General features: G+C 41.3%; 1 protein-coding gene across 1 annotated transcript in view; it reads right to left on the bottom strand.

The window, feature by feature from the left end:
* The window catches only part of dip2a (disco-interacting protein 2 homolog A), an 80,284-nt gene that overhangs the window by 17,930 nt on the left and 47,729 nt on the right, over positions 1 to 14,625 (bottom strand). The window contains exons 3-6 of the mRNA XM_083997285.1: positions 10,952 to 11,071; positions 10,731 to 10,850; positions 6,045 to 6,305; positions 3,918 to 4,055 (exon numbers count right to left, since the gene is read on the bottom strand). Of these exons, the coding sequence (XP_083853411.1) occupies positions 3,918 to 4,055; positions 6,045 to 6,305; positions 10,731 to 10,850; positions 10,952 to 11,071 (639 nt within the window). The remainder of the gene's footprint in view (positions 1 to 3,917; positions 4,056 to 6,044; positions 6,306 to 10,730; positions 10,851 to 10,951; positions 11,072 to 14,625) is intronic.

Here is a 14,625-nt window from a genome sequence, read left to right on the forward strand (position 1 = left end):
ATACAGTCAAGAAATATATGCGAACATAGATCGACAGATTGATGAGGCACAGACAAGAAATGGATGAGGGAAGGACAGATAAGAAAAGAAGAGAGAAAAGGTCAGTGTGGTGCTTTAATGAGACATAGAGGAGAACCAGCTGTCACTCACACTGTGGCAAGACAACAAAAAAGGTGGACCACAGGGTCCTCAACAGTCACCTGAAGGTCAAAGGTTACAGTCTTTCAGCTGCGATACACTAGAATCACCGACACACCTCACAGGCATAATAAGAAAGAAAAACGAAGAGCAGCCTCGCCTGCTGCCTAGCAACAAAAGATGTCCTCTCTGAACTTAGTGATTCATGGGGTGTCTCAAAAGGAGTGTGTTTTACATAAACTCTTTGTGGGAGGATAAAATCAGCCCAGTCAAGTCAAAGTATATGTATATCATTCGACGTACATGTTAAACAAGAATTTTTTTTTTTTTTTACATTGCAGCACAAAAGAAAGCTGAAACAAGTGCACACTCCAAAAGCATAACTACAGAGACATTTGTAAAGACATAATAATTTGAGCGACAGGAAAAGAGAGGAAACCAGAGAAACAACAGACTTGAAATGAGAGAAGAGTGAGAGTGTGCAGCCCCCCCCACCCCCACCCCTTTACATTTTGGACATGGACACGTGCAGACTACAATCATCATCGGACATCATTTCCTCCATCTGATTTCATACTTAGTTGGGGAGGGGGGGTCTGTGTCAGACATTCCAGACAGCCACAGGAGATGAAGGCCACAGCTGCATGAGGCTTGCCTGATCTATCTTACTATAATAAGCCTGGCTCAGACAGACTCTGCCTCCTCGTGTAGGGACAGATGCACTGGGAGAGCAGTCTAGTGAGGGTCAGCGCAGCACCTGGTGGGCCAATTAGAAAGCCCCAGACACATAGAACAACATCTGAGGGCCCTGAACCCCACCCACTCAAGGCGCCTTGATCATTAATATCACAACCAACCATGGTCTGCATCTGATGATGACTATAATTAATGTTTTCATGGTTTCATAATTTATCCACCCACAGCAGTAGCAAATGCTGGTCTGGTTTCATCTGTGCATACAATGGCACACCTGATCTACACATTATCACTCTATGCATACATGAATAACGACAGCATGAAGTGACAATCTGAGGCCATAACAAGCATGAGGGGGGAGATGAAACTGCTGTTGTTCTACATTTTTTCTACATTTCGACATTAGACTGCAACAACAATTACGCAACGAGTTAGTTTAAACAGATATCACAAAGTGTTAGTAGTTTTTTTGACTTCCTAACCACTCTCTGTGGTTTTCCTAATGAACACTTTTTTGTTGTTGTTGTAGTTTTTAGCAAACTTTACTCAGGCTGGAGTAAACAGTCCATTTGTTTTGTTAGGGACTAGTTTTAGCTGTGGATTTATATTTAGTGTGCTACTATTATTATTCACAGCAGTAGGTTCTGATTGTGGGATTGACTCTGAATAAACGACAGTGCCCATCTTCATTATAATGAGGTCACCCAGTCCAACAGTGTGGCTCTTTATTTTTTCTTTCGTATAATTTTTAGACAACAATGAGGTGATTGAAGGCTTCCTCGGTGTTGTCAGAAACAGTGCTGTGCCAAAAACTTTATGAATCAGAAAAGTAATGAGAAAATGTTAATTTTCTCAAGACAGAAACCTGTCTGTTATTCTACAGGGTGCAGAATTAGCTGTTAACTCCAGCCATCTGCTCAGAGCTCTGACTTTATGCAAGCTGTAGATACTTTTACACTGGAGCTGTGTCATTTTAGGATATGTCTCATTTTTAGGATAAGACAGCTCACACACTGTTACTGTGTATTACTGTATGGTTTACCTGTTAAATAATCCTAAACCTCTGTTTTAGAGTTTCAGTTTAGAAATTGTTGACAGTTGACAGTTGACAGAGGAAGCTCCAGTTGGAAAATGTTCACATAAATATATTTTTAAGAGAAAATGTTAGACAGGCATGTGAAGTAAATAGTCTTAATTGTGAAAATGTATAAATATAAGCTATTATACTGTGGGAACATGTTTTCCTTCAATATTGTGCACACATCCTCTATTGTTAGTAACCAGAAATCTCTCTCAGGCTCAGTACGTGTTAGTAGGATTAATTCTTGGTTTTTGATTGTTGGTGTTGGTCTTTTAATGGGATTTGTTAGATGTGATAGAATTATAGAATATCACCAGGCAGCGCAGGGGGCACACGCCATCAGGAAGTAACACATAGCATCACTATTCATGTAGACAGAACCAAAGTCACCGTGTGGCATGTTTTCTATAATCATCTATGTGAGGATGTCAAATCAGCAGCAGTGCTAGACTGACTGCCATCAAAGAGCCCACTGTGTGGCTACAAGCTAACAGATAAAATGTCTTAGTGTCTCCGTGAGGGAGAAAATGTCAACATACTTATTATTCACAAGTGCAAATGAATGTTACATCTGCCACGGTTTCACACTAGCTTTAATGTGACCAACATGAAGAGCATTTAGGTTAGACATAGCTTGAAGATGCCATAAATGCTTAAGCATTTGCAACACTCTCAGCTATGCAAACACATACATACTCACACACACACGCAACACGCGCAGGAATCCAGTGACTGAATTCACTGTAGCTTTGCATTAAACTATCCAAAAACACACACGGTTTGGACAAGTGCTACACCTGACGTTAGAGGCGAAGGCAGAAACACAAACACACACAAACACAAATGCACACGCAGCAGAGTGCACATGTAGCAGACTGCCATAAAGTTGGAGGAACAGTTATAAATACCATCCATTAAACTGAGGGATCCTTCACCTCTCCACTCACAGCCTGGAGGAGAGACAGATCAGGATGTCAATGAAACAGTCCCACGAAACTTTGTGTGTGTGTGTGTGTGAGAGAGAAATCCCCCAGCAGCCAGAGATTGGTGAGAGTGGGCTTATGAAAGACTCAGACACTTGTAGCACGCAACAACAAAGACAGGACTATTTCTGTCATTTTCTTAACAGCCCATTTGGGAAAAGAGGTGTGGGTTTGAAACATCTTGAATATCACAAAGCAAAATATAAGATTAAAAAAAAATCCATAGATTTAACAACTTCCCTTTTAGGTGTCAACCATGTATTAGTAGCGAAAGCCCAGAAAAAGTACCCATATTCTTTAAGACCGTGCAAAGATGACAAAAAGGAAATTCATTCAAGTAGCTCTGCTCAGTTCTGATGCTGAACACAGAATACAGCGCTGCTTTTTTATTGTCATCTTTGGCAACTCTGAAGACAACAAACATGGTGCAGTTATTAAAAGATCATTCTTTATGCATCATTAATATTTAGTAAGATAAAAAAAAAAAACACTCCTGAAACCACTTGAATCAATCTAAGGAAAAAAGTACAAGTGAAACTGACATTTTATGCACCGTACGGCATCATCCTCTCTGAGCTCACTGGTTACTCATCTGTACACTAACATCATCCATTGTCAATATCTGCAATGTCCCATCTGGAAACTGCTGGCAGCATTGGGTGAGCAGTACACTACACGCTATTTGAATGATGAATGGTAACGATTTCAATCAGAGATTCACCCGCAACATTACATAAACTGAACCTGACAATTTGGTGCGGCCTTGAATGACACAGTTTTCCTCTCTAAATCATTATCAGTGTGTTTTGTTTAGATAAGATATTAATGAATATGAGATCATTAAAAAAACATAAAATATTGTGGATTTTAGGGGGGGGATTTAGAGGTGCACTGTTACCATGGCAACATAAAGGGTGCGCTGGTGCCAGTCTGACTAAGACAGGGGAGACAGACAGCATGAGAGAGGGTGAAAGAGAGGTGACTGTGTTTCTGAGTGTGTACGTAAGTAGGAAACTCACCATCTGCAGTCTCCATGACACTGGTGTGGTGGTTGTAGCTGCGGGAAACGCCTCGCACCGAGGCCACCTGGGGGCGCTCCGCATGAAGCGAGGAGCGCTCCGACAGCCCTGTCACATCGGGTGGTGCTGAGTGGTTATCTGTGATGAGTGGGGTGTTGGGGGTTAAAAGGTCAAACGCCAGACCCACTTTCGCTTGTTGCAACTATATAAAAATGTACTTCATGAGTTACTGAACATACTGATTCAACAGCTTATTAGGAAGGTGATTGAGAGGCTAGGAGCCTTTTTTGTCATCTGTACAGTAAGTGAAAGGTCTTTCACTGCAGAAGAATGTGTTTTAGCAAGGAGTTTACATTTTATCTGCATTTTTACTACGTGTCAGGATAATGAATGAGTTTTTCTGTTACAAAACATCTGCAAGTGCAATATTCGCACAGATTCACTGTTTGTGAATCAAGATAAACAGTCTGGGGACATTGTGAAGTTTTCCATTAGTACTCCCTTTGGGTGCTAAGCTCTAAAAGGGACGCCACACAATAACGTTACACAGACAAATCAATAACATGATGCAAAAGCTTCTTCAATCCAGATCAACAAACCCCAGTGGGAAACCTGTCAATGCTACAATGGCAGGTGGATTATAATATTTTGAGGTCACTAAGATTATTAAATCAATAATAACACACGTGTTAGCACTACATACGCTACAACTGAAATCAACTGAGTGCAAATATAATATAACATTTTTAAAGATTATGATCATCATTGGTTTTTGTATTTGTCAGAAAGGTGTTACATAAACCATATGCCTATTCTTTCAGTGGATACCATTGTGGATACTGAATAGCATTATTTTGAAAAATGTTTCCAACTAGGATGTGTGGTAGGTTCAGTATCACTGCCAAATATAATATCAATAATAAACAGCGAAATTAACACCTCTGAAAAGTGTCAATTAAAACTGTTGTCATCCTTGTAACGGAAGAATTTATGAGTTGCTGCACTGGACTGAATTAGATTTTAGAGTCAAATACAACTGGTGTAAATCAGGGAGAACTGAAACCAGAGAACTAGGGCTCTGTACATGTACAACACATGTACTGCATTAACTCAGTTGATCATTACCATCCATATTAGCCTCAAATGTTTCCCACGTATAATGGCCTGCCAGACGCAACAGCTACATTCAAAAGTCTGAAGGGGCGAGGAAGAGGGCGATAAGGGAGATTTATTTACAGCTCCTTTCAGTGGCAGTCTCTGCTGCTACTTTATGACAGCAACCTTGAGGGAAGATGAGCTGGACAGGAATCAGACAGCTCCATCCTAATAGGATATCGTTCTGCCAGCAACAAGTATATACAGACACACACACACACACACACACCATCCCACTTCGCTGCTGCTAAGAGACAGATGGAGATAAATCTACTGAATCTCATTCACTAGCTTGTGACACTCGCATGGCAACGTGAAACAAGTAGTTTTAACGGGGAAGAGGCCGAGAGCCCTTTCACATGACTGAGTGACAGTGAGAAGGCAGATGGAGATGACTAATTAGAAAGACATGAATTAAAACTCTGCTGTCTGTTCCCTTTTCCTTGTCTGATCAAGTGCTTCTGTCTATCTGGAGGGAGATAAGGTGATGCCTGTTGCAAATGTCTAGCACACCGCTGTCAGTCTGAGATGAAGCTGAGAAAAAAAAACCAACGTGGTGCAGGTTCAAGTGCTGAAATCAGCAAATCTGAGACAATGGGAAAGTATAAATGATGATTATGATTCATGTACATACTGTAGATGAAATAAGGTAAAACTATACAGCTAAGCAGGAGGTTGTGCAGACAGTCACCCCAGTGGCTGAAATAACTCTTTCACCAGTGCACTTGGATAGTGAGAATATTATCATTACTATCTCACTATATTTCTATTTCTATCCTTATTATCCTTCGTGGTTCAGCTCACAACCAGAGCAGACACATGTTAACAGTGCTCCAATCAAGTTTATGTTACGAAAAATGTACGACTCCTATCTGAATGAGAGCGTTGCATTATTTAAAAAAGGGGGGGGAAATAACTTACAGATGGGAAAGCGAATATGTGATGGAGTGTGAGACTGCGTGAGTCACTGACCTAGCTGGGTGTGTGCCATAAGGTCGGCCAGTGCGGTAGCTGCGGCGTTGGCGTTGAGGGCTGCGTGGGCAGTGGTGGTGACGGATCTCCCTCCCGGATGGGATGAGGTGGATGACGCGGAGGATGAGGTGGACGAACCCTGGATGACACGGTTAAACCAGTGCTCAACGGCTGGGTGGCCGTGGCCCTGGTAGGGCGTGGAGGTGGCCAGACGTCCCTGCCGGCGCAGCGAGCCCTCGTCTTCCGACGCTGAGGAGGTGTCTGTGTTTAACAGGTCAAGACAGGGCAGCGTCACAACAGTGGACAAGAAAATGGGGCTGTCTCCAGAATAATAATAATTAAAAAAAAAAAAAACCTGGAAAAACCTGGTGGTGGAACTCTTAAAGGGATAGTTCAACATTTTGGCAAATTGGCCCATTGCCATAATTGCTATAGTCATAGCAGTAGGTTCGTTACCTTTAATTGTAGGTGTAAGCTATTTTTAGTACAGCGGAGCGCAGCAGCAGGCTGCTCAGAGCTACGCTATGGAGGCTAAGGGAATTTCTTGGTTTCCCTCATCAAACTCATCAAATACAAAATCCCAAAACTCCACAGCGCTTTTGTAGACAAGTTGTGAGCTGCACAACCACCACGCTATGAGATAATGACGGAACGATACGAAACGGAGCCGTTTTCGAGGTAAATTCATACAAAACCGCTGATGCGCGTTGCGTTCAGGGACAGTTTTTCAGCAAGCAGTCTCCGTATTTACCCTGTATTTACCTCGAAAACGGCTCCGTTTCGTATCGTTCCGTCATTATCTCATAGCGTGGTGGTTGTGCAGGTCACAACTTGTCTACAAAAGCGCTGTGGAGTTTTGGGATGTTGAATTTGATGAGTTTAATGAGGGAAACCAAGAAATTCCATTAGCCTCCATAGCGTAGCTCTGAGCAGCCAGCTGCTGCGCTCCGCCGTACTGAAAATAGCTTACACCTACAATTAAAGGTAACGAACCTACTGCTATGACTATAGCAATTATGGCAATGGGCCAATTTGCCAAAATGTTGAACTATCCCTTTAAGCAGGATTTAGATGGTACACTGATGACACACTATTTTACTTATACATAAAGGACATATATATACTGTATATATATATATATATATATATATATATATATATATATATATATATATATATATATATATATATATATATATATATATATATATATATATATATATATATATATATATATATAAATAATTTAGTGGAATGGACAGATGGTTTCAATGGAGATGGAAATTAATAAGCTGAGGGATGCTTGCTTTTAAAGGTGTTACGGCTTTACAGGTAGAGAATGTGTTTGATACTTGATTGCCTCTTAAAACTGCCACAGTAACACAAAAGGCACACTGCAAAAATATGTTAACGACACATAATGCAACAGGTTTTGCAATAGGATATCTGTGGAGTGCACGGGAAGTCAGAACAAATTAGGCGCTGTGGGAAAACAAGAGGTTTGGAGGTTGTGTTTTTATACACCGAAAGCAGCCAAGCAATTTGATCTGGGGAACTAACAGTCAGTCGGTCAGCTTTTCAAGGCAAATCTTTTATTTATGGTACAAAGTATACCTTGTTGCAAGGCTACTGTAGGTCCTGCTAAACCTTGCTGCTGTAAGAACGTAGAAGTCTTCACCATGTTGAACTAAAGACCTCCATACTCAGACAGAGACCAAAACATCTGTATTTGTAACATATCACCAAATCAAAACACATGCATATAATACTTCTAACACAATACAAACAGAAACTGAAATAAACTTAGCTAGGAGTAGTGTGTGCTTAAGTTATTGTGACTTGGACAGAACCCCAGTGACTGACGATTTAACTTTCTTTCCCTTGAGGCGACTGTGAGCAGTTGGTCTCAGTAAAAATAGCCCAAACAACCAACGACTTCAAAGCAAAGTAAGGATCTTTCAAAAGGAACACATTCCACTTTATCTGCCAAGCTCCCAGACATGTCTGTTTTATCGACAGGATCACTGAAGTTGCACCAGAGCTGTCTGCAGACAACTGAGAGCAATGAAAGGGCTAAAAAAGAAAGTTTAGGCATCACTCATTTGACAACATGAAATGCTTAAGTGATAAACAACAGCTGTTTTCAAAATCACCAAGAAAGGTCACACTTCCCCCATTATTCATCGTTAACAGAGGAAATGGCAGCGTTTGCTCCACAGCCCCGGGAAAACGTACAAAACTCATCCACACTTCTCAAAATACTGCACCAAAGTCTAAGAAAGGTGGAAAACCTATCCCTAGTCCACCGAGGGGATGAGAGTGAAACGTTTAGAAAACAGAGATTAAGCTTGTGTGTGAGATCAGCACATGCCCGTGGATGTTCTCTAAATTAATGAGCCTTTCTGTGCCTACTAATCTGCCGACTAATCATTCACAGTAGGTAGTTACAAGTAAAGTCCCTCAATTGAGACACTATTAAAATCCCTGTTACTTTCCTCATGCTTCTTCATGGCCTTGTAGAAGCCGTCAAAGGAAGGCCAGAGGAGGTGGATTATAACAAGCTAAAATTTAATGTCTCTACATCCAACGGACTCATGGGATTATCATGCATTTATGATTCTGTTTGTTATTCCTCTCCTTCTCCAATCTCTCCCGGTAACCTTGACACAGTAACACAGGGGGAGACAGAAAGGAAGGGTCGCAGAACAGAGGCAAAGTAGAAATAGAGCTATAGAAAGATTATGAGAGAAATCAAGAGGGAAAAGGGGGTTATTAGTCACAGTTATAGAGACAAAATCAAGAATAGATAATTAAGAGTGAGTCAAAAAACGACAGGAAAAGATGGAGGATTTAGAAGTAGAGAGGGATAGTAGAGGCAACCTAAAAAGAGACAGAGGCAAATATGCTGAGCTTTAATTTATTCTTGCACATCAATGAAATACTGTGTTCAAGCAAATAAATCTTCAGTCCAGTGGTCTAACACTGATTGAATTCTATTAGGGGAAACTAACGTGATAATGGCTGGTTCCAGAAAGTGATGATGAATATGTGCAAATGGCATCCTACATATAGGAAGCACCTGGTTCAACCTATCTCTCTCATCTCTCATCTATGTACTAGAGGTGGTAAATCACGTTTACTGATTCAGCAGGTACAGTTTTACCATGGTCACAGTCTCATTTGCCTGAGGCTGATGAATGTCTTTAGTCTGGCATGTATTAGGTGAGAAACCAAAGCACTGAGGAAACTAAAGGAATATTCAGGGAATTCATCTTAAGAGGGAGATAAATATGTGGACCAGATGTGAATGAAATCAATCCAATATTTGCTGAGATATTTCAGTCTGGATGAAAGTGGTGAGCTGACAAACTGACCTACTGACAGACCAACACTGTTATCCCAAGAGCCTTGCTGCTAAAAATACACTGGAGGGAAATTGATGGATTGGACAGATCAGTATTCTTTTTGCACACTTTTGTGTGTATGTACGGTAATGTTTGTAGATGATGTGTTTGTGTATTCTGTGGTGGGGTCTGTTGACGGTTATTAAGGAGCCTTTTATCCAATCCTGTCACCCTGTTTTGATTGACACGTCTGCAAGTAAACAAGTCAGAGTTTGCTCTCATTGCTACTGATTCTTCTCAGTCACACATGGGCTGGACAGACACATAGTGCGCTTGGTCCCTGAAAATAGTAAATATATGTAAAATAAGAAAGTTAATCTGTGGATGTATGTTCAGTGTAGACAGCAGCAATGCTTGGACCTGCTCTGCTCATCAAAATTAGTAGATAAAAACTCTACAGACTACCGTTAAGGTCTTTTCACCATGGCATTTACAGTACAATGTCAGACATCATATTGAAGCTGTTGCCACTGTGTGGACACCATCGCCTGTTGCAGCACTAGCATTGAAAAAGCGAGTCCCCAAAGCATCTTGTGTGTACAGTTTATGATTTTGTGGGTCTGTGAAGCCAAACCTGTGTACCTTATCCCATTAGATTACAGTAGATCACTCAGAATGACTCAAAACAACCATGAAAAGGCCCCCTCCTTCTCCTGTTGAAACCCCAGTGTCTGAGCTCTTAATCCGGTTACTCGCTCCACCGCTGTGTCCTCTCTTTACCCAAGACATGAGGCTCCAAGGCCACCCAACAATTACCTCTTATACACCAAAGATAAAGCCACTCTGTGTTTGAGAAACTGGAAAGTTGTCTATCAACAAATCTTACACTGGGAAATATTTGATCCAAACTGACAACACAAAGGTTTTTTTTTAGCCTTATGCATTTCACAACAATTCAATAAAATGGTGAACTGACCACATACACAATACAACCCGATATAAAAGCGGGTGAAAGGTCGACATTTTGAGACAATGTTAAAAATCTGAATATTCATCCATTATGTAACTCATGCGGGAATGTCAGATGGGAAAACAACAGTGAGAACTGACTCTGTTATAGTCACAAAGAATAGACACATTCATCAAACTGCACATCTCTTTCCAGTAACAAATGCTTGGCAACATCCCTTTCATTCATTGGACACAACAGAGTGTCAGCATCCTGCACTACAGTGCTCACGGGAGCACATGAAAAGCAGTGTAAACATAAACCTAGGCTGTGTGAGCACTTGATATTTTCTGCTCAGGACAGACAGCGGGCCCTCAGCAGCGGAGGTCTCACCTGGCGGGGTGCATGCCTCAACAGATGATTGAACTAGCACAGATCGCCTCTTAGAGGGCATGGGCATCTTCCTCTCTTTGTACTTTGCCAAAGCTGCTTGGACGGCTTCTGTGTGCAAATCTAGGGAGGAAAAAAAATCATGCAGTTTAGCTACAGAAACATGGAAAACAGAAACACCAGACATGTGAAACCTTTTGCCAGTATGTTGTACACATGATTACCAGATCTGAAGCGTTCATCCCGGGTGTTGGCCACCCGAGACTTGTTGTGTTTGGAACCTGGAAGAACAGCTTGGGAGGAGGCTTGGATCCTGTTGTCAATTTGCAAAGATGGATCTACACCTGCAGAGAAACAAGACAACACAGGTAAAGGACAGATCATAACAGGACAGAAACAAAGGCTGTACCCAGAAACATTAATATAAGAAACATGAGCAGGTGCATAATACAGTATGTTATGGACATAGAGCAATGCTATTGAATATTGCCTGAACCAGATCAAGTATCCACAAGCTTAATGGTAATCCCTACTTAGGCTGCTTTCTTCTAATACAGTAGTTTGGAGTTGGGAAAGTATTCCCTTTAATTAATCCAGCTCGTCTCGCAGCCTTCCAGCTGCCTACGAGCCTTCCAAGGGAAGCAAATGCAAATTACACAGACGTAGCAGAAAGGAGGTGATTAAGCACCATGAATGTCAAAAAGACAACATCGTCAAACTGGGGTGTTCTAAAATTATCAAACTCTCTAACTCATCAACCTCGCTGTGCTCTGCATGACGCAGGCCGTGATTCATCCTTTCGCTTATGCAATTCTGGTTTGAGCTTCATTAAGGAACTAGTGGTTAGCATCAGAGGGGAAACCCGTGACTATCGCCCGAAGGAAGGTTATGGTATGAGCTCTATTAGCAGTCTTCTATTGGTCTTGCTTCTCCCCATAATGCTTTCATGGAGATGCATTTGAAGTATGCGGTGTGGATAAATGGATTAAGAGGAGAAACTCAAAAAAGAATTCTGATGAGCTCCCATCCCAGTGGATGTAAAATGTGATCAAATGAGATGAATATAATTTTACTCAAGATCACTGAAGATCTAATTCATAAGTAATGTAATATGAACAATCCAATTAATATGGATATGGGATACGAACCTACTCCCTACGTTAGAAGTGAGATCCTCTTATTTGGGTCAGGACCGGTTGGGCCAGTAAAGTTAATAGGACAGGAAAGGGCTAGTACGTCCATTAGAAGAGAATGTGCAAAGGCTCCCAACCTAAGTTATAATATCCTACCTAAGTTTACACTATACCTACAGTATGTACCTATGCCGTACCTCCATTATCGATTCAGTACAGAAACAGGCCTTTAGCAGTTATTTTGGGTGGACTTTAAGGACACAGATCAGAGTCAGACACAATTAAACAACACACAACATCTGAACGTCCTAGCATCTGCCAAAAAAGCTGCACAAAGACCAAACTAAATACATTATATTTATGCATGAGTAAGATACTAAAGCCTTTGTGTGTGAGTTACAACGTAGAACCATCCGACCTTGAAAGGAATTATACCAAACACCTCAGATTGTATCAGAAAACTAAACAATATAAAAGTATTTTAATTCATATGCCAACAAATCACCTGAAATATACTAACACTGCAGTATTAATGTGGTCAAAACATGAACGATTTTTCTCTAACAGCAAAAATATTGGCAGCCACTTATCATAACTTGCATTTTTTTCTAACCAATGATCGGCCTCAGTGACTTCCCATCCACAAAAATATGTGTTCACTGGAACCATAAAATCAAGCTACTGGTAAAGTTGGGAGTAACCATTTCCACAGAAAAACAATTCAGAGAGATGAGTAACTTATAAAAACATAACTGGCCTAAAATGAACGGGGGCTCTGAGAGTGGAGAAACCAGTACACACAAATATCAAACACAATTTGAAGACATCAAGATTTCAATCTTTAAATATCAAAACACCACCATATGATGTTATCTGCAGAAACCACAAAAACGACTCCAGCCCTGCTTGGCTCAATCACTCATGACACCCAAACCATATTCAAGATTAGCTCTACAGTCGTAAAGTGTGAAAGCTTAATATAACTGAAACTGCCAGTCATATTTTTTGGCTTGAGGAAACTAACTTAATAAGAAAAGGTGGCAGCCAAAATTAACAGTGCAACTAAAAAATGAGCAGACTGTGGACAGTTTTGAGGTTTTGTTTGGGTATTTCAACCTTTGCTGACCTCTGACCAAATGAACCACAGGGTGACTGCCCTCGCTGGTATGACCATTAGAAAACAGCCTTGGGAGGACAGAGTTCTCCCAAGGTCACATTCAGCCAGTTACATCCAACAACACCTCGTTGGATGGCCAGCAGACAAGCGGCCAGCCAGCCAGCCAGCCATCAGCCCACCCGGCTTTTCAGCGGCAGCTTAGCGGGGATCAGTGAGCTCCACACTGTCAGCAACTCTCAGACAGCATCAGTGCACAGCACGCTGCTATGCTGAGCATCATTTACACACTTCAATTAAATACAGTGCAAAATGGCTTTTGAATATTACACAATATGGTCAATATAGCCTGTGGACATTTAAGGACCCCATAACACATAGAGTCTGACACGCATCCTCACACGCACATCACATCCCCTACGCTTGCCTGGACACATTAATATATGCTGGTCCCTTATATCGCTCTGACAGCCCAGTCACACGACGGCCCCTTCCCACCTCCCAGAGGAAACAGGTCTATAAAACAAGCCAGGACACCAGACTCAGTTGCTGGGCAGACCACACTTCAGAGACACACCGCACTAAGCCAATAGGAGGCACGCTCCGTCACAGCAGATGTTGTCATTGGCTCATAGCGAACCCTGATGAATTTTTAGTACCTGTCTGATGCCAGCGCTTACCGGTGTGGTGGCTGACAACAACACGTGTCCTGTGTCTCACTCTTAGAGAGTAAATGTGCGTTGCTAATGACTTGCAGTAAGTTGTCAGTTGTATATTTGAATCACTAAGATAAATACTCTTGCTTTGACAGAAATGACTAATGGTATCAGTCAGAACAATCAGTTAAGATAAAATCCTGTAGTGGTCTCATAAAGTGAGGCTTCCATGTCTGTTTTTCATAATAAAACAGGTGTCGGTGTTGTTAGATAAAACTGTGAAGGTATCAAAGCACCGAGGAAAAAATGTACACTGCCTGTATTCATAAAGTGTGTCTCAAAACAAACTGTGAGGTTTTTTCGGACAACTCTGTGATGTAGCAACAAAGCAGTCACCTCTCTCAGACATCCAGGCCACTCAAACCTTGCAGGATTTGATTTCTCTAAGTGTTCAACAGAAATCTGCTTTATCTTCATTCGATTGCTCGGAAAACACTGAGGCAATAGGGAGAGGTGGTTCGGAGCCTCTTCTCCTCTCAGCCCTGTTAACTAGAGTTCAAGAGAGAAAGCCGACAGGCGACGCAAAATTACACTGAAAGGATTTGGGTTCTTAAAACCACAATTCTCTATTCTTATGGATATTGAAACATTTGGCACATCACATACCTGTTCCCTCATCAAAGAGTCATACACATTCTTCCATGTAGCTTAATTTGATGAATTCATGAACCATATTTTCCTAAATGTTTCACTTCCCAGTATGCCGCCACCTCATACAATTATTTATTCTTAAAGGTCATATTATAAACAAAAGAGATGAATCTACTCTTTCAGAGATGTTAACAGTCTGGCTTTGTTCCCCGACTTTATTGCACTTGGCCCATGTACAGTCCTATGACAACAGTGAAATATAAAGCAGTAAAACAGCTTATGAAATTTTCTATGGAGCTCAGAAGCCAACAGTCTATTGGACTCCTAGTTCAGCTGTGAAGCTG

Source organism: Trachurus trachurus, assembly GCF_905171665.1.
Source record: "Trachurus trachurus genome assembly, chromosome: 21".
Classification (NCBI taxonomy): Eukaryota; Metazoa; Chordata; class Actinopteri; order Carangiformes; family Carangidae; genus Trachurus; species Trachurus trachurus.